At 37.1% G+C, this 22,547-nt stretch overlaps 2 protein-coding genes across 3 annotated transcripts in view; one reads left to right on the forward strand and one right to left on the reverse strand.

The window, feature by feature from the left end:
* rgl2 (ral guanine nucleotide dissociation stimulator-like 2) overlaps positions 1-6,638 on the reverse strand; it is a 20,592-nt gene extending 13,954 nt beyond the window's left edge. Inside the window, exons 1-2 of the mRNA XM_056762423.1 lie at positions 6,432-6,638; positions 5,513-5,681 (exon numbers count right to left, since the gene is read on the reverse strand). Of these exons, the coding sequence (XP_056618401.1) occupies positions 5,513-5,671 (159 nt within the window). The 5' untranslated portion in view covers positions 5,672-5,681; positions 6,432-6,638. The remainder of the gene's footprint in view (positions 1-5,512; positions 5,682-6,431) is intronic.
* phf1 (PHD finger protein 1) overlaps positions 1-21,761 on the forward strand; it is a 25,260-nt gene extending 3,499 nt beyond the window's left edge. The window contains exons 1-15 of one of the 2 annotated variants that reach the window (XM_056762425.1): positions 9,165-9,721; positions 10,143-10,221; positions 10,377-10,458; positions 11,629-11,715; positions 11,921-12,015; positions 12,442-12,590; positions 14,361-14,456; positions 14,545-14,613; positions 14,712-14,835; positions 15,485-15,552; positions 15,853-15,984; positions 16,508-16,586; positions 19,119-19,234; positions 19,352-19,435; positions 19,927-21,761. In XM_056762425.1, coding sequence (XP_056618403.1) covers positions 10,144-10,221; positions 10,377-10,458; positions 11,629-11,715; positions 11,921-12,015; positions 12,442-12,590; positions 14,361-14,456; positions 14,545-14,613; positions 14,712-14,835; positions 15,485-15,552; positions 15,853-15,984; positions 16,508-16,586; positions 19,119-19,234; positions 19,352-19,435; positions 19,927-20,176 — 1,509 coding nt within the window. In that variant the 5' untranslated portion in view covers positions 9,165-9,721; position 10,143 and the 3' untranslated portion in view covers positions 20,177-21,761. Of the gene's footprint in view, positions 1-9,164; positions 9,722-10,142; positions 10,222-10,376; positions 10,459-11,628; positions 11,716-11,920; positions 12,016-12,441; positions 12,591-14,360; positions 14,457-14,544; positions 14,614-14,711; positions 14,836-15,484; positions 15,553-15,852; positions 15,985-16,507; positions 16,587-19,118; positions 19,235-19,351; positions 19,436-19,926 lie in introns of those variants that run through there. The other variant, XM_056762426.1, reaches the window with a different exon arrangement.
* The last annotated feature ends 786 nt before the right edge of the window (positions 21,762-22,547 follow it).

Below are 22,547 nucleotides of genomic sequence, written 5' to 3' on the forward strand. Positions count from 1 at the left end.
TCGGATGGACACTTTTCTATCCCATGATGACACGGGAGCTGAGCAACGGTCAAATTTCAAACGTAAATCAAATAAATATAGCGAAAAAAGTGCCAAAAAATGAATTTCTGGACAACATTATGTTTTATAAGCGCTCATGTATCGCTTGTAGTAAAAACATCATAGGTCAAAGAGCATACGGGTCACATGACCATAAAACATGGCGGACACAGTATGTCCGAAATGTTTTCATACTACACCCACTCATACTATATAGAACGTACTGTTTTAACAGCTGATAAGTAGGTACTTATTTAAATTCAGTATGTACTATCACAGTATGTGATTTCAGACGCAGCCCATGTCTTTCCTGTTTCAGCAGGAAGTGCAGAATAAGTGTGGACAAACACAGGAAACAGGACATGCTGTCACGCCATATTGCCTTTCCTGCCCCCCCCTCTATTCTCTCACTGTCTTTAGTCAGCCTCACGGGAGGGTGAAGGGAACTGCTATTGAAGACAGTATCTGCTACATTCACCTGTGTGTTTACTATCCTCCTTAGCTCTTAGTAAAGATAAAAGAGTTTAGCTAGAAAACATTCAATGTGTTTATTCCTAGTAAAGAAACTTATTCAGAATATTTTTGGCTACTTGTTTCCTGACATCTCAATGTATAAAAGTCAACCTAAATCAAGCTGAATTCGCCCTATTTGTCTACTGTGTTATGTTGCATTACAATCTAAGCTTTATTTTGCTGCAGAAAAAAGATAAACATAGACATGTCAGATTGTATTTGTGTAACAATCATTTTGCTGTAAGCCACATGACTTATTATTTGGGTTACGTATTTAACTAAACAAGAAACTTGTTTCCAATAATAATAAAATCTCTAACAGTTATTTTAAATTTGCTTGCATTCAAATGATTGCTGACTGCAACAAAATTTGTATCAAACAAAAATAATAGCGACACATTACTGTCTTAAAGCATTTTCTCTCTTTCAGGGCCTGAGATTCAGCTCGAATAAGAATTGCTCGCAATTTAAATCATTCATTAAGCATAATTCTCATAACTTAATGCCAGACATTCCTGAAAACTTTTGGGGAATTAGTAAATAAACCTGTCCTGTGAGTTTTATACAGGCATTTTTTCTGACTGCAAATACTATTCAGATACAACTGTCTATCTTTAATGAACCATCTTATTGTATTAAATTCAATATTACAATCTAGTCTTTCTGAATGTGAATACGATTATGGTATACATAAGAATGTGTCTTATACATATGAAGGTTGGGCTCAGCTGTGATATTTGAAGGACAATAGTCTCCCGTACATACAGTATACGGCAACCTCGCAAACCACAGGATATGTGCCTGTTGACTGTGTTCTCATTGAAACGCGTCGTAAATACATCACAAGGGAGCTATTTACAGAGATCTATTGTTTGGTTCTCTCTCCATGAATATCTCTTCTCGCTTTTCCTTCTCCCCACTCTTTTTATGTTCTCATCTATTACATTACAGCTGTAGTTCTCAACATTTTCAGGGTCACGACCCCCTGCAAATGTATTTAAAGAACTGCCCCCCCTTTACTGTAAATTGAGGATAGATAAGATTATGTGTATGATATGTATATATATATATATTTATACATATATATATTATATATACACCCACACATATATATATACATATATAAATATAAGGAAGCAAAAAATACCTGTAGGCTATATGACAGATTGATCTCAAGAGATCAGATTATAAATCTAACAACCCTGCTGAAATGAACAAAGAAACCATCAAAATAACATTGTATATCATTAGCTTTTTGAATTAAAACCATTACAAATTGTAGTGTTTTTTTGTGCATTATTCCATACGGACTCATCTGCCACATCACTAGAACGGTGCGCGTTTCATTGATTTTAGCACGAGCGAGAGTTTATACGCAGTTTATAATACAAACGTGTTGTGGTGTCATTGGCGGTCGAAAATAGTGCTTTAGTTACATCTTTTATAACTGTCAACAGATTTCAACAGCCGTCCAACTTCAGAAATGTATAAAAAGGCACTTTGTGTACACGCCACTCCCTTCACGCGCACACTGAACTCATCGGGAGAGAGAGAGACTTGCGCTCATTCTGAAATTACAGTCTGAAACACAAACATACTTATATGATCTACCTGTTTCTTAAGATGACGTAGAGGTAATTGCTGCTGCTTCTTGACCGGACATTTGCCTTTTGTAGATACTAAGCTTTTGTGCGCAACTTTGAAATCAGATCGCAAGTGGTCACATGATAAATGTTTGTAAAAGGGATAGTTCACATAAAAAGAATAGAGAATACTGTCACTATTTACTCGTCCTCATGTCATTCCAAACCTGTATATCTTTTTTGGGCATAACACAGAAGATATTTTGAAGAATGTTGGTAATCGTTGACCCCCCCATTAACTTCCACTGGACACCACACAGCGACATTTCTCAAAACATCTTTTGTGTTTTGAGTCACATGCCACAAGAGCCACATGCCGATTTTAAACGAGGTTCATAAATAATGACAGATTTTTATTTTTGGTTGGACTATCCCTTTATGTGTCTAAGCTAGGCACTTGTTGTTAGATAACTTGAGATTACTCTTAATAGCAAGTATAAACAGGGCCAGTGGGCCCACTTTAGAAAAACTGGTTCAGCAACGTTTGTTTTAAGCTAAACTTTTATCCACCCCTCCTCTCCACCCAAAACATTTCACCCTTTCTTTTTCTGACTTTACACCCAGATACAAGCACAGAGTGTGATAAAGTCAAATATGTTTCGACCGACACATATGCATCCTGCAGCAGTCATTAAAGAATCAAGAGCTGGTCAGATCTAGTTTCCTGTTGAGTCTTCTCTGGCCCGGCTTGTGTCACGCGAGCAAATCCCAACAAAAGAGCCAGTGTGTTTCATAGTGGACTCTTGCATTATTTACCAAAGGGACGTGAGTCATGTGACCTCAACAGGAGGGAAGTTACTATGGTAAACACTGAGCGAGTGGGCCTTCTGTTTTTAGAGCGGGAAATAATCCAACGTTGGCGTAGCAGTTCCTAGTCAACACTCAAGGATGTTGAAACAAGATTTAAAGGGACAGTTCACCCAAAAACTGTTTTTTATTATTTACTCTCTCTCATGTCATCCCAAACCTGTATGACCTTCTTGCTTCTGCAGAACACAAAGGAAGATATTTTGAAGAATGTTGGTAACCAAACAACACTGGTCCCAATTGTTTTTCCTTTTTATGAACACAAAACCAATGAGACATTTCTCAAAATATATTTTTTTGTGTTCCACAGAAGAAAGAGTAATATACAGGTTTTAAAAAACATGAGGGTATCCTAATATATGATGATAGTTTGTTTGTTTTACGCCATACCAGCTTCCGTGGCTATTGTCATGCCCTATTCTAGACAATTTGGTCCCATCGGTTTGAAAAATGATCATTTTTTTGTTTGCAACACTAGGGTTAATTTCATGTAGTTTATTCATAGTATTTAGGTCCGAAATGATGGCAGAGTTTTAAGTAAAAACAGAATGTGTATAAACCACTGACCTATATAAATAATTGGATTGCGTCTAGAACAATAAACCAGCGACAGGTGATGAAGCCACCGGAAGTGATCGTGCCGCCATCTTGCTATGCCCAACTGACATAGAGCGCCATTGACTTAGTCAAAAATGATGATCTAAAATAACCAGTTTTTCAGTTTATCAGACACACGATACATTTGTAGTTCACATGTGTGTTTAAATTAATTGTTACTTCTGATTTTTTTCATGTTTATGTTTATTTTGGGCAGAACTGCGAAGTATAGAAATCAATGTGTAGAATGTGAGTGTGTATTGCACACTGTTGTAAATCTTTGGAAATAAAGATTCCTGCTTTGAAGAACATACACAGTCTGTATTTATATATTCAGAATAAGCACTTTTGTCATATGTTGAGGTGAGTCTGCTGATCTGATCTGTACGCTACTGTAATGCAAATGAACGTGACTCGCTCTATAACTTATAAGACGGGAAAATCCTAACTTTAAATAATTTACCATTTAAATGGTTAAGACGTTTGCGTTGTAAGAATGTTCTGTGAGACTTTAGAAAATAAAAACAGTGACTGGTGAGTTACTTTTTTATAATTAATATGTGATAACTCCCTATTGATTTGATAGAACGTTTAGGCATACCAACATGACGGCGCGGTCGCTTCATTGTGATGACGTCATGAACAATCCCGTCGTTTATATAGATCAGTGGTATAAACACACAAGATGCGAGATTACCAGGTGGGGCCACAAGCCGAAGTTCACCAGTCCTTTTGCCTCAAGCTGATAAGAAACTCACTGCCCCAAGACACATCTAAAACATAACATTTAAAACTAAAGCACAGAAAGCACACGATTTTCTCTCTCAAAACTCAAATCTTCAACTAAGCCTCTTGATATTACTATAGTTTGTTTTGAAATAGACTCTTTAAACTAAAACTGGCAGCTTGTTTCTTGCAAAACGCCTGCAGCACTTCTGAGAACCATCCACCTCTAGCTTACAGTGTCAGTAAAGTGATATTTCTCTCATGAGGACGAGGCGTTCTCTCTTCAGATTAAATCACCAGGTTATAGTGTCACGGCGATACAGAGTCTCCTGTTTCAAGTTTTAATCCACAATTGAGATCTAATGTGACAAAAAGGAGCTGGTATGTGAAACTAAGCTTGCAGAATGGCAGACAAGTTTGCGTGGGAACGTATGTCCTGAATTGAAGACTGAGCATGACAACCCCAAATATTTGAGTTAAAATACATTTACTGTCAAATGTATTCATATACAAGGACTTTGGTGAGAACTAGAACTGATGTAAATCTTACCAAAAATGACGGAAATGTTGTGATATCTTACTTAAAGGTCCACTGTATGAAATTTAGCGGCAACTAACTCTACCAAATCTCTTTCAAAGCATTATGGCAGCTGACACAGTGCTAAGATGTCGTCACATTTACGCTTGTTTGCCGATGGAAAAACGTATTTATGAAACACGTTCTGTAGAGCAGTTTGTCCTTTTAGGGCTCCTGTATAAACAACATAGCGAATTCCATGCAATTGAACACGCAGTATATGTACTATAGATAGAAATAGCTCATTCTAAGATAATAAAACATAACGCTTCATATGTAAGCTCTCTATACACCTCTGAAGACATTGAAATGCAATTTAATATACATAACTGTCAATAGATCCTCCAAAAATGTACACAATGGACCTTTTAAAGCTACTTGTGACCAAATGGACAACAGTTCGACAAAGTTTATGTCTGACGTAAATTTGTAACACAACAATGTAATACAGCGCAGAAAACAAAAGTAGGTCATGATAATCCTATTAGAATAGTTCTTACATAAGACTCACAAATGCAGCTTTTAAGAACTGTATACGTGTCATGATTGTGATGAGTAAATTCATATGCACAATGAGAATGATGTCATCGTGATGTCATCAGTGTCTGACCTGCATGGGATCCGCCTCTCTGTTTTCAGTCTCCCTCCAGAGCTGATCAGAAGTGCCGTTGGGCCCAGGCTGTAGGGGTCGATATCCAATGAGTGGCACATCTCTCGAACCCACTCCTGGCAGCTCCACACCAGATGTCTTCATACTACTGGGGAACATGACGGTGTTCCTGCAGCAACAACAAGAGTCATTTGGACATGAACTAACAGCTCAACGGGGAGTCATTTGTGCTGGGAGATGATTTGTTTTGATCATTTACATTTCCCTTTGCCAAAAGACAACTTCGCATTTGAATGGTGGCCCCTCCCTCTCCTGCCCCTGTCTGTTATTTACATTAGCCTGTTGATAGAGATCTTTTTCAGGAAGAGAGGATGGAGAGAGATAGAGAGAGAGTTCAACACAAAACTCTTGGCTATTGTTACAAAATAACAACAACTGAAAACGTTTAAAGCTTTTAAAAGAGCTAAAGTTCATAAACAAGCTCTACACTTTCTTTGCCATAGTTTTGGAAGAACGGTTGCTTTTATGAATATGTCTATTCACTGGTCAGGGGTAAACATTTATTATTGAGCGTTAGTGTGCAAAAACTAGCCGCCGGCAGGGCTGAATTAGGTCATGCCAAAGAGTCAAATAAAGCTTCTTTTCATCTGATCCAAACCCCGTGTACGTAAAGAAACTAGCTCAACTGTGATATTTTCGGTTTGGTGAACCGGGAGGTAACCAAAAGAATATTTAAGCAAATAATCTCGCATAAGACCAGCAATGCTATCTAATGCACTATACGCATAATGTCACTTTTATTCTTCTTGGCATAACTCACAGATTGCGATAGCTCTCGTGTGAAAACAAACATTCGTAATCAGAAATACAGGCGGATACATTTGGCGACTACGTCGGAGCAAAGCGCGCAGAACAGTACCTGTTACGAGACGAGTATCATGTCGATGCGCTCCTGCGGTTGTGTTCCTCGGAAGTTACAGTTTCTGTTCCGTCATATCTCTTCCCTCCGGCTTCACCCGTCAACCCTTATCGGCCCGATGAAGACAGCTGAGCGCGTTGGTGCGATCTGCGCTGGTGACGCGCGGCGCGGGCGGCGCACTGCGCGCAGTTCCTGCTGTCACATTCAGCGCGTTTGACCATTGGCTTGACGCACTGGGCGATTTATATCTGTGCATTGCGCGTTTTACTATGCCCCATTATCATCAAGGAATCTTTGATTCATTTTCAAATTAATATATTTCTAAAGCATATTTAAAACAACCGCAGTTGACCAAAGTGCAGTACAAAAAAGTCATACAATGAACATCAAGGCACCACAAAGACAACGAAAAACCACAGATTTCTTTGAGTTAACTTTGAGTTAAAAGCCAATGAATGAAATGTGTTTTAATTCAAAACATTGTTGTTGAAATGTATAGCTTGAAGAGATAACAGTAGCTTTTGGATAAAATATCTTAAATATGCAAATGTATTTCGGACCTTACACAATTGTTAGAGGGTTAAATTGCTCTACAATGCAGCCAGACATTAGCTTCTTTAATGCTTCTAATAGGGAAAGTCTTTAAATTGAGAAGTGCGTGGTAGATTAATTTAAGTCTGTATTCACTTCCTTAAAATGCCTATAGCTTTAGCTATTTTAAGGTTTTGGGTTGGTCTGTCGTTGTTTACATATCAGTGTTGTGACACACTATACTTTATCTAAAACTATTTAAACAATGTTTTACATTGTGTGAAAATGATACAGACAAGAAAAATGTGTCTGTGGTTTTGTGTCAAAACAATGGAAGTCAGTGGGGCACATCATTATTCAAAATATCGTTTGTGTTCAGAAGAAGAAAGTCATAGGTTAGAAATGACATGAGGGTGAATAAATGATGAACAAATGTTCATTTTTTAGCTGAACAATTCCTTTAAAAGCACTGTAATTCACTTTGGACTTAAGTGAACGCCTATGTTTATGTTTTAACATTTCTCTTTAGCACTGCGGGACTATTTATACTTCTATATTCATTGAATTTTTATTCTAACACCATTTGACCAAATTAATATCTTCTTTATCTAACTACAACCCAATTATAATTGGATTGATTTATTAGCAATAAATGTCAGTGGGAAGCGCCCACTTGAATAGCTGGAGAAACGTGTGCGTTTGTACATTCTCACATTTTCAAGGTTGTTTTTTATTACTCTGTGTTGTTTCGCGGCCTGAATTTTAAGTGGCCAATGCTGTTGAAGTGTTTGATGTAAATGATTTATGTTATTGAATGGCTGGCAATTCTTAGCTGGGTGATTATTTCGAGCTAATCCTTGAAGAGTGTGCCAGCTGTGGACTCAGCTCTGACCTTGCAATATTTTTATGGCAGGGCCTTGCAGGCAGAAAGGCATCCATAACTAAATAAAGAGAAAGACAGATTGCATCCAAACAAATCATTTATATGTTTTAACCTTAAAAAAAAAGCATACAATTGTCTGCTATATATTATCTTAAAATCTAAATAAACCGTGCATGATGATGGCACCCAAACAACAGAAATCATCTTCACCACCATGTCTACTGTGAGGTTAAAGTTTAAGGTTTATGCCTTTTTAAATATATGTTTTGTTTGTTTTTGTTATGACACTATCTGTCATAAAGTCAAATGCTGTATTGGTAATGTAATGCCTTTGCACCTCTTTACAAGCAATAGTCTAATATGCCTGAGGGAGATTGTTGGGTTTATTAAAAGGTTGTTATGGTGAATAAAAGCATTGGTGATATGCGTATCCAAGTCTTCGGATTGGACTAATTAAAATAGTGGTTTGCCTATGAATAATTTATCTGCTCTTTCAAGATCTATAAGCCTGCTCTCTAAATGGCGAGTCATTTTAAAATTTCAAATGTTTACAGCCCACAGACTCTTTATTTGCGTCTGAAGAAACACTGAATTACAAAGAATTTATAAGCTTTTGAATAAAGTTCTCATTAAGCTCGTTTGTTTGTCACTAGAATTATTGTGTAGTTCCTGTTTGGGTGTTGTGCGCCCTCTGCTGGACTTTTGGATAACTGTTTTTCAAAGATACGCCAGAGGCCATTTTGAACATTCCTGCTTAATAGTATAGTATTGTTGTGTATGATATGTTTGTTTGTAAGATTTTATAATATTTTAGGTTATGTTTTAAGTTTAATTAATGCATCTGACCTTTATTATTCTGGTTATGTGTTGGCGTGTTAACTATTTGGCCTAGTTTATTCTAAGAAACTGATTAAAATACAATACTCTAATGTACATTTATAACCAAATAAAATGCAAATAAATATGGCTTATCTTCTCTTGCAAAAAGTGACGACTTGCGAAACATAAAATATATATTTCTAGCTAGCCTATATATTTTCCCAAGTTACCTTTTTTAACAGATTTTCCAAATATAAAACGTTTTAATAAAAAAACACAAATATTATCTAAAACAAGTGCGCAATTAATGTAGCAGTTTTGTACATAGAAAATATCAAAACATTTTTTAATAAGACGACGCAGGTGTCAAAATGCAGACATGTTTTTATTATTTGTGTCTTTAAAACAAGCAACCAAAAATATTAGGGATGAACACATGTTTTGCCGGTACCCAAGGGCATTTTAAAACTTTCTCCAGAAATTCCAGAAAGGCGCATGTCTACCGAACTAATTAGGACAGTTCCAAACTTTTCCTAATGAGTCGCCGCGTGCGCGCCGCGCGTTGCGCTCGACCCGTTGCGCGCAGGGCGTTCGGACGTTCCGGGGTTCGATCCGGTCGCGCATCCGTGTGAGATGTCGGTCAGTCGTACAGATGCGAAGGTGTTCTCCGGATCTCCCCCCCCTCTCCATCTGCCTGTGTTTTATGTCTGCGTCACAACAAGTCGGAGGAGAGCGAGGCAGAGATGATGATGGCGTCCTGCTCGGGTTGATGCTGATGTTGCTTTCCTGACAAACACGTTTGTCGACTTCGATAAAGAGACGAGAAAAGAACGGGGACATGAAGCTGATGACAGACGCAGAGATAGACGGACGGACAGACGGTTGCGCACAGACGGCTTGAGTGACGCGCGTTTGATCTACCGCCACTCTCCAAACGCGCCGATTATTCGGGACAGTGATTAAGACGCAAAACACCGGGCATCAGGCGTTTCATGTGCGGCTGATATCTCTACCCATAGTCTCTGTGACCCAAACAGAGCGAAAGACTTGAACACAGGTGCATCCTCGCGCTTTGCTCTTTCCATATATGATCTGCCAAGCCTATTAATTTATGTTTGCATGTGCATGCCATCATACATGTCGGAACGTATGAGTTATGTGTGCATCGATTTGAGAAAATCTTTGCATGCGTTTTGCACGTAATCAATGCTTCGATCTTGTTGGTAATAGTTCACAATCACGCATTGTTCTATCATCTGCATATATTATGGTCTGTTGCATAAGGCATCCAGTGTTTTTGATCATGTGTGGCATTGCAGTGTGCATTGACTCTTCATCTTTTATACTGTACTGTGCACTGACGCTATGCACGGATTTTAACCCTCAGGCTGCTGTTTGCTGGGACGGAGACACGTTTTACTGATTCACTAATTGCACAGAATGTTTTTCTGACATGCTTTTGCCCTCTTTTTCTTTAGGATGGGGGGAGTTAGTGAAGGAGAAGATGTTTTAGCCAGATGGAGCGATGGACTTTTGTACCTTGGAAATGTGAAACGAGTAAGTTTGCTCCAAGTTTGCTCGGTAGAGAGAAAGAGAGAGAGAAAGTTGATGCCAGGATGAGAACAGAATGCTTTTCTTTCTTTTTTTTTTAGTTTTGTACTGACTTATTGTGCACATGTTAATCTGCTGTTGAAAGTGCGCCTGTTTTGCAGGTAGACAGCGTGAAGCAGAGCTGTTTGGTCAGATTTGAAGATAACTCCGAATTCTGGGTCCTCAGGAAAGACATCCACTCGTGTAAGTCAATCCATTCAGACTCTAAATTCAGCCTCAGAAAGGCTAATAAAAAGGTTACTCTGCACTCCAGATTAAATTAATGTTCAGTTTACTTCGCAAAGCAGAAGAAGCAAAAAGTTCACATTATAGCATGCATAATTAAACCTTATTTTAGGATCATTCAATTACGTCATTATTTTTATGACTGTTACGCCCCCTCCAATTCCCATTAGATTTACATTATTATAAAATGTTTTTAAATCTGGCAGAATACCAACCATGATATATCAATATTTTTATAAATGCAATAAGAATTTTGTGTGGAAATGTGATGAAAGTGTGACGGAAATACTGTTGGAGCACAAAACTACCATCAAAAGAGAATTATCAGACTCAAGTCGACTGTCAGACTCACCTTACATCATTCATCAAGTAAAAGTTGCTGTATTGGGCCGTTCTGGATGTTTAAAAACAGTGCAGTGTTCTGGAATAAAAAGTGCTTCACGTTGTCATAGGAGAACCCCTATTGGCTGCATGGTTCCAACATATAACATCTCAAGAGCCTATCTGTTTCACATTGCACATGTCGGTTAGAATATATAGCGATAAGATTGATTTGCAGGGAACACACAAACTTGAAAAAATGTAGCTAAAATGTAAGTCACATTAGATATAACCATCCGCCAACTGCATGAATGTAAAATATGGAGATATGATAGATATGAATGTGTTAAAGAAACAGTTCACCCAAAAAATGAATATTCTCTATTTATTTACTCTCAAGCTGTTCCAAGTCTGTATAAACAGCTTTTTTTCTGATGAACACAGAGAAAGATATTTGGAAAAATGCTTGTGTTACCAAACAGTTCTTGGCGACCATTGACCACCATAGTAGGGAAATATTGGGTTATACATTTCTTTGTTCTGTTGATCACAAAAAAATATATTTTGAAGAATGTTGGAGAAGCAAACAGTTCTGGAGAACTTTTGACTACCATTTTCATTTTTGGTAGTCAATGGTGGCCAAGAATGGTTTGGTTACAAGCGTTCTTCCAAATATCTTTCTCTCAGAACAAAGAAATGTTTACAGATTTGGAACAACTCGAGGGTGAGTAATTGAAAACAGAAATTTCATTTCGGGTGAACTGTCCCTTTAAGCTCTGTCACATCTGAAGTGTTGTTTCTTGTCAGTCTCTTCAAAAGGAGAGGAAGTATGCTGTATCTGTGATGCTCCGCCCCTTAAAGAACCTCTTGTAAACTGCCTCAAATGTCGTCACGGTAATTCAGCAAATGAACCTAACAAAGCTTAGATTTACATCAGTTTTGTTTTAATCTTCTATTTATTTATTTTCAGAACAAATGTTTGCAAAGTAGCATATTGAATATTTATAAACATTGCTAAATGTTTTTGTTAATTATTGATAAATATTTATGAACAGGACTAAACACTGTATTGTTTTGTCTGTATTTATACGTGTCACAGGTTATCATCCGGAATGCCACACGCCCCCCATCGACCCCGACATCGACCCCAACAGCTGGATATGTCGCCAGTGTGTCTTTGCCGTAGCAACAAAGGTTTGTCGAAATGACGAAACGCATTTTAAATCAAGGAGAATATTGCCATTTTGGATGTATTTTTGAATCACACGCAACTGAACGCAAGCATTCGTTTTCCTCAGAGATGTAAAGGGTATCCATGCCTAACTGCGCTCCACTGCCTATTTATTGCATTGCAGCACTCTGCAGGTGCCGGTCGAGGCGCGTTAAATGGGCCTGCGCTTTAATCCATCTGTCAAGCACGCTCATTTCACAGGCCTGACATGCTGATTTGAAGATAAAATCATATCCACCTGCCCCTCCCAGCAGGAAACGTTAATGACTTTCCTTCAAACGCTCTTCTCCGAATACAATCTTCAGATGAAATCGTAGTTGAAAGTGCTTGCATGACAGGAACGTGTGCGGTTGTGATACACTTTAATGACGGGCTGTGTTTTGTCCTAGAGAGGGGGTGCATTAAAAAGGGGACGCTTCGCACGACTCATGCAGATCATGAAAGTGAGGTTGCCCTATCAGCTGTCATCTTTAGACTGGGACCCACAACACTTGACCAATCAGCAGCAGTGTTACTGTTATTGCGCTGGACCGGGAGAGTGAGTTCAACTCTTGCCATTCTCATCTGCTTTCCGACTATACTTGTGTACTGCTAACTTAGTATACACTGCATATTATAAGTATTTTTAAATGAATAGTCTCTCGTAATGTACTCACCCTCATGTCGTGTAATACTGTATCTGTGACTTCTGTTCTTTAGTTGAATGCACACAAATAATCTTATTGTAAAATGGCTGAACATGGCGACACTCCATAAAGCAAAAGTCAAGCAAGAACCAAGGATTTGATTAACTAACTGCCATATTTAAACGTGTGCTAAACTGTACCATATGATGCCAAAGGTATGTGATGTATCCATCACTAAATAAGCTCAAAATATGAAACGCTTTCTTACAAACGTTTCATTTTGCTTCACATTAAAAGTAATTTGAAGTAGGCCTACTTTAATAATGGATTTATGTTCTTTTTTAAATTTGCAATGTAGGCCCACTATAAAAGGTCACATGGTGGCATTTGAATATAAAAAGATATTTGTTTGCATTCATGTTTAGAAAGGAAGCCGTATACATCTGGGATGTCACGGACATGAGAAATTCACTCTTGAACAGGAGAGAATTTCCTTTGAAAAAACAGAATTGGGAAACAATATGCTCGTCTGTTATCACATGATCTTACTACACTATCCAGTTTATGTGTTTTGAAAATAAACACGTTTCCTCTTTAATAAAATTATTCTGTAGACACAAATTAGATGGGATCAGATCTATTTAAAAGACTTACAAGTTACAAAATTTGATATGAAAATGATTGAAGGATAAGCCTTTAAATCACAATGCATCAGACACGTTTTATTATTAAATAAATAATAACACAAATTCAGCAATAGTTTTGTGTCCAAACTATTTGCAGTGTATGTATACAATATACAGCCGTGGAAAAATAAATAAAAAGACCACTCCAAATTTTAACCTCATCAGTATTCTAGATGTATTGCAATGTGAAAGGCTGACAGCATGACAAGATGCATGAAAACTGTAATAAATTGGAGGTTATAAAAAAACATACTTTTCCTGAAAACACACAAATATAACTGTTGTATTGGTTAAAAGTGAGTATGAACTTGTTTTTTTACAGTATTTGACGTCTGAAAAATACGGAGCATCTTTTCTGTTATTTTCACCTGTTTCTCCAGTTTTCATTTTATGCAAATTATTGCAAATAGAAACAGTACTTTTATTCAAATTTGGGAGAAAGATTGTTAGTAGCTTACATAATGAAACAAAAACGATTGTTTTACCTAAACATACCTTTATAGGAAGCGTTTGGTTCCAAAATGAGATAACTCTTTTTTTGTTTTATATTTTTTTTCAAAAATCATGTTTTTATTGTGTTACTTTGCTGTATTGTTTTAGTTATTATGGGGTAAATCAAAACAAACCAACTGGAGTTTGATTGATATTAATTGGAATGCACAATAAAAAAAACATGGAACCTCATTTTGGAACCAAACTCTTCATATAGTAAATTCAGACAAACTAAAATAAACTTGAAATGGTCGCTTGATATTTTTCGTGGCTGTATGTAAACATGATGTGCATTGTTTTTATCCAAAGCGACTTACAGTACATTTAGTCTATAAATGTATTTTTTATCAGCGTGTTTTCCCTTGAATTGGACCCACATCCTTGATGGAATGATGGAATAATGTCTATGAACAAAATATACTATGTATTTGAACTAACAAGACTACCTTTGTGTTTTGCATTGCGAGCGTTTGTGTCTAAACAGAAGCCTGTTGTGTTTGTCAGGTGGAATCTGAAGATGTTGCAGTGCGAGAGCTGTGGGCAGTGGTTTCATGAAGCATGCACTCAGTGCCTGAGCAAACCTCTTCTCTACGGAGACCGGTGAGGTTGACACGGTTGTTAAGCGCATGCTGTTGCTAAGTTCATTCTGTCTAAACCTTTTTGTCTGCCTCTCCCCTTCACCTATCAGCTTTTATCAGTTCCAGTGCTCGGTGTGCACAAACGGTCCGGAGACCATTCAGAGGCTTCCAATGACCTGGTAAGAACGTGATGGCGGAATACAAAGCACATAATCGATGTGAAGAAGTTAATATAATATCTGTAATATCTGATGATGGCCATTTTGTCGTAACGCAGGGCAGATTTGGCTCATTTGGTGCTGTATCATCTCTCCCTGTGCTGCAAGAGAAAGTACTTTGATTTCGATCACGAAATCATGGCTTTTACAAATGAAAACTGGGAATCTTTGCTTCTCGGCACGGTATGAAAGTATTCCAGTCAATTGCACCAAGAGAGCTTGTTTAAAAGTCAACACAAGCACTGTTTACATTCATAATCTGTCGGATTTCAGATTAAAGGGGTAATTTAATGAGTAAAATGACTTGATTGTAAACAAAAGTGGATGTTACATGCCAGCATGGAGCAAGGTGGTTGGATAAGAGTAGAAAAAAGTTGAATACAATTTATTATAAAAATTATAATTTTATTATTTGTATTTATTGAATTTCAACAATCAATTGTGCTCTATAAGGAATGTACATTGACAATATAAATAGGGCTCAAAAGTGGTAGAAATAGTGCCCCCTAGTGGTGTGTGACACCATAGAAAATTGAAATGAAATATGTAGGTTTTTTAAACACAATTTTAAATGTTTAACAAAATGTTTAACAAAACATATTTTAATATTTTAATTTATTTTAATTATTTCACGAACGTTTTATTAATCATTTATTTGTCATTGGAGAACCATAACTCAGCAAAAGCATGAATGTAGAGCAGTACAGATTGATTTTGTGTTGACCTAAATTGAATCTTGACTGTATTTTGAATTTTTTGGTACAGTTTGCAGTCACTGTATATACTTTTCAAATGCATTTCTACATACTGCTTCTGTATTTTGGTCTTTCAGCTATCCGACACACTGAGGCAGGACCGTTGCCAAAACCTGCTCAACGCATTAAATTCCCACAAAGACAGGTGAGAAACAGATTATTATTATTGGTTATGGAAACATTCGTTCTGCTTGATTTCTAATATCACACCATTACAATTTTCAATACCATTACATTCTGTATTCTTCCTATGATATTTCACTTTCTCTGAATAGCATTTTGATAAATCCCTTTCAAATTAATGATTTAAAGGCCAATTCCATGTCCACGTCACAGTTTGCAGTTAACAGAATTGTGTATTTTAGTTGTCACATATACGTCACCCAAGAACCACACAAAATCTGTCAAAGAGCTTTTCAACATCAGATGTTGATCTGTCGTAAAGGTTTGTCTCGGGGAAGGAAATAAAGAAAAAGAAGTGTCTCTTCGGTCTTCAAGTGCGGGCTCCTCCCCCTCTGTCATCGGACCAATCCCCTTACATCGCAGAACAGCCTATCAGCATCACTCACAGGAAAAGGTCAGAGAAAATACCACAGCTTTTTAATTAATTCACAGAAAAAAAAACAAAAAACATCTGTCATCATTAAATCAGCCTAAAGGTGTCATAAAAGAAAATATATTTTTATATTCCATATCTTGGACACTGTAAGATGCTGTGGGAACAGATTTTTGTTCTCCATTGGTGCTTTTTAGTTTTTTTGTTTAATTAAAATATGGCACTGTGTCATGTGAATGATCCCGACCCAGCAAAACAAATAAAAAAACACGAGAGCTGTGCCAAAAGAGAAGATTATAATTAAACAAAGACTTTTATCATATGTGTAGTACACACATATATTACATTAACAAAATGTACAGTCATTTCGGAACAGAAAAGAGTCCAAAACTATTGCAACAAAGATAATAATTGTTTTGCAATTAAAACATTTGATAGGGAATTAGTGGAACAGATAACATAAACTAAGAAGGGGGCTTCTCAGTACTTTTGTCCATGTAGTGTATACATAGGTCGACATTAAAGTCTTTTTTCTTTGTTTCAGCCCCACGTCGATGCCCTGCCAGCGAAGAGCGGTGGGTCCGGAGGGCCGTAAATCAAAGCGCCGGGTCATAGAGACGCAGGTCAGTGTGGCTTCTGTCACCAGCAGCTATCAAAAGATGTGTGACAGACGTCAAGCTCTCCTCCGTCAGCAATGAGTTCTTCTCATTCACTGAAGTTTGCTTTTCTCCCCTACTGTAAAATAGACATGTTACAATGAACTTGAAGGGTTTATCTTTCTTTGGAAGTAGCCATAAAGCATGCATAAATAGATCGCATTCCTTTTAAAGGTCAAGTGTATGAAATTTAGCGGCATCTAGTGGTGAGGTTGCAATTTGCAACTAACAGCTCACTCCACCCCCCTAGCTTTTGATGCACTACCGTGGCTGACACAGCACTAAGATGTCGTGACATTTTCGCTTCTTTGCCGAAAGAGGTAACGTATTAATGAAACATGTTTTGTCCGTTTATACTGTAGAAACAACATGGTCAATTCCATGCAAGGGGACCCGCGTGTATGTAGATAGAAATAGCTCATTCTAGTGTAATAAAAACATATCGCTTCCTTATGTAAGGTCTTCATACACCTCTGAAGACATAGTTATGTATATCATTTTGAATTTCTGTCAATAGATCCTCCAAAAAACTTCACATGGACCTTAAATAAATGTTGGTGAAAACACTAGTGGAACGTTTATCCGTCTCGGATTTGTTGCACTTTGCAGTCGATTAGAGTTTAAAGTCCAGGTGGTACATTAACAATCCGGCATTATTTAGATTTTAAGGGTCAAGGCACCAGAAAAACATGTCTATGTAAATGATGCCCTTTTGGCACAATGCATCAACAGGACGTAACTTTGCATAAAACATCCCAAAATATTGTTGCACTGTTAAAAAACAACTTTTCCTATTTCAACAAAGTTTTATTGTTTAATTATCTCATTATATTTTAGCATTAAGTTATCTTGAATGTTTCCTTAGAAAACATAGAAACAAACAGGACATTTGTTGATGTACAATAGCACTTTAAAAATCAAATATTGCATAACTCGGATAGTTTCATTTTATAAAAGAATTTAATGAGAAATGACCAGACAAATCATGCCACAGTCTTCTAAAACTAGAGGACAAGCATGAGATTAGAAGACTGAATTAGCTGTCTGTATCTGTCTATATTTTAGATGATAAAAAGATCTCATCTGTCTGCTTTCTTCGCACTACGCAAAAATGCTTCACATTCTGATGTGTTTTCTGGCCGTATATCATTCATGAGGTGCTATATCACGCTGCTCGTGTCAATTGACTTTGGTAATAATGACATGTGCCACAGAATAATGCCATCATTCACATTCATTGTGTGTATCGTCCCACAAAAGCTGTTGTCATACGCGGCCCCGCTGTGTGCCGTATTGCACGACATCCAGGGTTCTTAAGACCATTCGAGGTAAAAATCACCTAAAATCATTTGAAAGTCTAATTCTCCTGCGCGATTTTCAGCACTTATGAACAGGAACCTTCCTGTTTGAAAGGCATCTCCATTATAATAATAGTTAGAAGGCCGCAGGCGTTTATTCATAAATGAACATCAGCATTTATGACATTCGCAGTCTTAGTTCGTCGAGGTGAGAATGAACTTCCTGTTCTAATCATCTGTAAAATCACATAAAAGTCATCTCTTATCTTTCAGCCGTGTGTCTTATTTTCGCACCGGTCGTTTGTCAGACAGTGACAAGTGTAGTACTTTGTTTCTGTGTTAAAGGTGTAGCTCAAAATGAAAATTCTGTCACCATTTACTCTGTCATTTTACACCTGTATGACTTTCTTTGTTCTGCAAAACACAAAAGAAGATATTTTTAGAATTTTGGTAACCAAAAACCATTGGTCCCCATTCACTTTTATTGTACGTACACAAAACCAATGCAAATCAATGGAGCCCAACAATGTTCTTTAACCAACATTCTTCAAAATATCTTCTTTTGTGTTCCGCAGAATAAAGAAAGCCATCCCAGTTTAAAAGGTCAAGAGAAAGAGTGAATGATGACAGAATTTTCATTTTGGGGGTGAACTAATCTTTTAAAGTCACCTTGAAACGAAGTTGCTATTGACTTCTTTTCCATATAGTGATGCATTTCTGAGCGAAACGGCTTCTGAAATTAGAAAAATGTAAGGCGGGGTTTATTTTGCCCATCTCTTTTTGATTGGTTTGTTGTAAGTTTGGCCTGGAGGAGAGGGCTAAAAATGCCTGGCCATTGGACAGTCAGTATAGTCCTACCTCTCTTTTGTTGCTGACGTCATGTGGTGAAGAGATGTTGTTGAGAGGGGAAGAGGAGCTTACTGTTTTCGATTAAAGATTACAAGTGCAAATGATTTTTTTATAATATTAATAATATGTATTATTATTATATATCTTTAATAATGGGATAAATAATTTGTAATAATCACTGCAACACTGTGTAAAATTTGATTTCATGGCGACTTTAAGGGTGATACAGTAGCTCACCCAAAAATGAGTCTTTATTTACCCCCCTCTACTATCGCTCCAAACCTGCATGAGTCTGTGAATATTTAGGAATGTCTTGCCCACGTTATTTTACCAGTTGATCTTGTCTTTTCAGGCTTGTCCACCAGCGGTTCCGACAAACTCAATCGACCGGGTGCCATGTTTTCATGGTTGTGTAGATGGGACGAGCCTGTACAACCCCAGAAAACCAGAGGAGGAGATGGCCTTGGGGTCAGTTGAGAAAGCGTACATGCCATCTGCTTTAGACGGGATTTATATCACAGAATGGATGCATGTATGATCTTTTACCATTGTGTTTGCAAGCTAAAAAATATTTACGTGTTACAGTTCACCTCCCAAGAGAATGTTTGCCCTCTACCACCCTTCATACAATGGATCTCAGGACCTTTCTAGAACTCTGCATCATTACAGGTCTGTACAATAAAAATCGTCTCGAAATCAAATAGAAATGCACAAGATGTTTTTGTAGAAGGAATGGTTCACCCAAAACACACAAAAGAAGATATTTTAAGAAATGTCTATACAAGAAAGTTAAGGGGGACCGGTTTTGTTTGGTTACCAACATTCTTCAAAATACCTTCTTTTGCACTCTGTAGAAGAAAGAAAGTCAAACAGGTTTGGAACGACACAAGAGTGAGTAAATTATGAAAAAAAATTCATTTTACATGCTGAACCAGCCAATTCAACATTTTTACTATTAACTGTCATGCAGTAATATATGCAATTTGGTTTCAAAATGAGATTCCTTTTTTTTATAATGTAATCATGTTTTTATTGTGTTTTATTGTTTTAGTTGGCTGTATTTTTTAGTTATTATGGCTTTAATCGAAACAAACCAACAGCAGTTTGGAGTTATCTCCTTTTGGAACCAAACTCTTCATATTTGTATTTGTTCTATACAGTGCAGAAGACCCCTGTCGACTTCCAGCCCCCTGCCTTCCATACTCCCTCTCCTCGGCTCACCCTCCCGGGCAACGTTTTGAAAGCTGCCCTTCTCTTTTCCTGCGAGACGTGCCACCCTACCCCGGCACTGTGGGACCCACACCGATGGGTTGGGGGGGAAACGACGGCGTCAGGATCCTGGCCAGACGTGTAACGGCAGAAGGAAAAGTCCAGTATCTCGTGGAGTGGGGAAACGTGAGCGTGTATTGAGAAGGATGCGCAAAAGAGTGTGCGTGACACAAAGAGAGAGGCTGTACATAGAGGAAAGGGCTAGAGTTATCATTAGGGTTTGCATGGTTACGGGCAGAGGTGTTAAAGCATCGCTGAGCAGGTGGGTGTTCAGCGGTCGTCGTGAGAGCAACAGCGGTGTATGACGACTTCAAGCAAATCCAGGTTGAGCTGCACGCCGGCTTCGCTCTGAGATTATACTGTTAAATCTCTTTTTCCTTTTACAGTGTTTCCTATATTTTGAATACTGTTAGAAACGCCTTTAGAATGCCTTGACTTTTATTATCATGGTTTGTAATGCATAAGCTACTCATCGGCATCACGTTATTCATGTTCTCATAACAGTCTAACAATCTACAATTTCAGGAAAAGTGTGGTGACACCAATAATTGTAATATTCAAACAAAGAAAATGAGTCCATACTTACAAATCTCTTCAAGGAATAGTTTTTACATCATTTATTCACCATCATGTCATTTCAAACCTGTAGGACTTCTGCAGAACACAAAAGAAGAGATTTTGAAGAATGAAAGTAAACAAAAATAACTTGGATCCCATTGACCTCTATTGTATGGACACAAAACCACTGAGACATTTCTCAAAATTTCTTCTTTTGTGTTCTAGAAGAAAGAGTTATACAAAGCTTAATATAAGGACGAATACATGATGACATATTTGGGTGAATTGTTGGGTGATAACAAGACCTCGATATAATAAAAGATTAAATAGAGATAAGCATCAACAAGTCATTTAAGATGATAATGACTTGAATTCTTGCAGCATATGTCACTCAAACACAACCCCCAGAATTGTGGTCAAATCACGTAATGCACATCTTTGAATTAATTATTGCTTTTCTACTGCAACAGAAATATGATAAACAGTTATTTATTATTATTTATCGGAATAAACAATTTTTACAGTCTAACTGTAAGCTGTGGCAACAATAATTTTAACTGCAGATTGTCCAATCAGAATTAGGATCTGTCAAAATCAAATTTACTTCCCTAATTGTTGTTTGTATATTTAAATGCACAGATTATAATCAGGCCACAAAATATGCACCTGTAAAATTGTGGATTATGGTTATCAATAAAACACAACTGCCTTCCAAAGGTGCTTAAATATAAGACATACTTAAACTTTATTAACAGAACAAGACTACAAAACTGTACAAGATTTACTCTGTATGTTGCAAGTGATGATAGTGTGACAAATGACAACAAAGGCACCTAGAGTTATTTGTGTTTATGATAATAAATTGATCAGGTCCAGATCATCTCAGATACAGAATACACATACAGGTCATTCTACCTGGATAGAAACATAAGGCAGTTGGTCCGTATGTGAGGCTTGTTTCATCAGTGAATGATAATGAATGTATTGTGTGTTTTCTATTCATGGTATGTGTTTGTTAGGTCATAGATTTCATGTCAGGGTGACACAAGAACTAGCAGACTGTAGTCTTTTTTTAATGGTCAAGTCAACGTTGAGTTTTATGAATTCTTTGAGTTTTCTGTCAGATTATGTTTTTACTGTATGTACTCTAGGTTTAAAATGTAAATGAAAATAAATATACCATTGTGTTGTATAAAAGTGCACTTGCCCTGTTTTATTCACAAATAACTTTCCCATTCATTTTTAAATTCCGAAAAAGGCATTGAATTCTAGATTTACATTTCTTATGTATTTTTCATGGTAGAATAGAACAATAACAGAGATGTACACTCCCAGACAAAATTACACACTTAATTATTTATTTTTCATTTTCCAGCAAAGACAAGTAGTTAAATGAAAGCTATTATATTTAAGGCCTATAAATATAAAATGGCCATCATTTGTTTAGTTAACAGCCATTCTTAGATTCCCTTCAAACACTATTGAGGAAAATAATATCGATTTGAAGTCATGCGATGAAGTAATGCTTATTTTTTTTAAATCTAAATTTTCATTTCATATTGTTAATCCAAACAAACATTCTGTAGACAAGAACAGGTGAAAATTATGTGAAGGCCTAATTTACCCCCCCCCCCCCCCCAAAAAAAATAAAAAGCGTCTGAAAACATTTGAAAAGATTATCGTTATGTCATACGCTCATAAATAAGTTTTATTTTAATTCTAACGCTGTCAGGAGGTTTCAGTGTTAGGTTTTGTTTCATGCTTAAATATAATATATGTGCAGTGCGGCGTTCTCACCACCACGGGGCAGTCGAGCGCGAGCATTAAACACCCATTTTCCTCTCACAGGTGAGCCCACAAATGGAAATTTAGCTCCTTGCACAGGTCAAAGCTTGGCCTGGTGTTTGATAAGTAATGTGAGTATTGTAAATTGTTTTAAAAAAACTTATGAGTG

This window comes from Triplophysa dalaica, chromosome 12, assembly GCF_015846415.1.
Source record: "Triplophysa dalaica isolate WHDGS20190420 chromosome 12, ASM1584641v1, whole genome shotgun sequence".
Taxonomy (NCBI): Eukaryota; Metazoa; Chordata; class Actinopteri; order Cypriniformes; family Nemacheilidae; genus Triplophysa; species Triplophysa dalaica.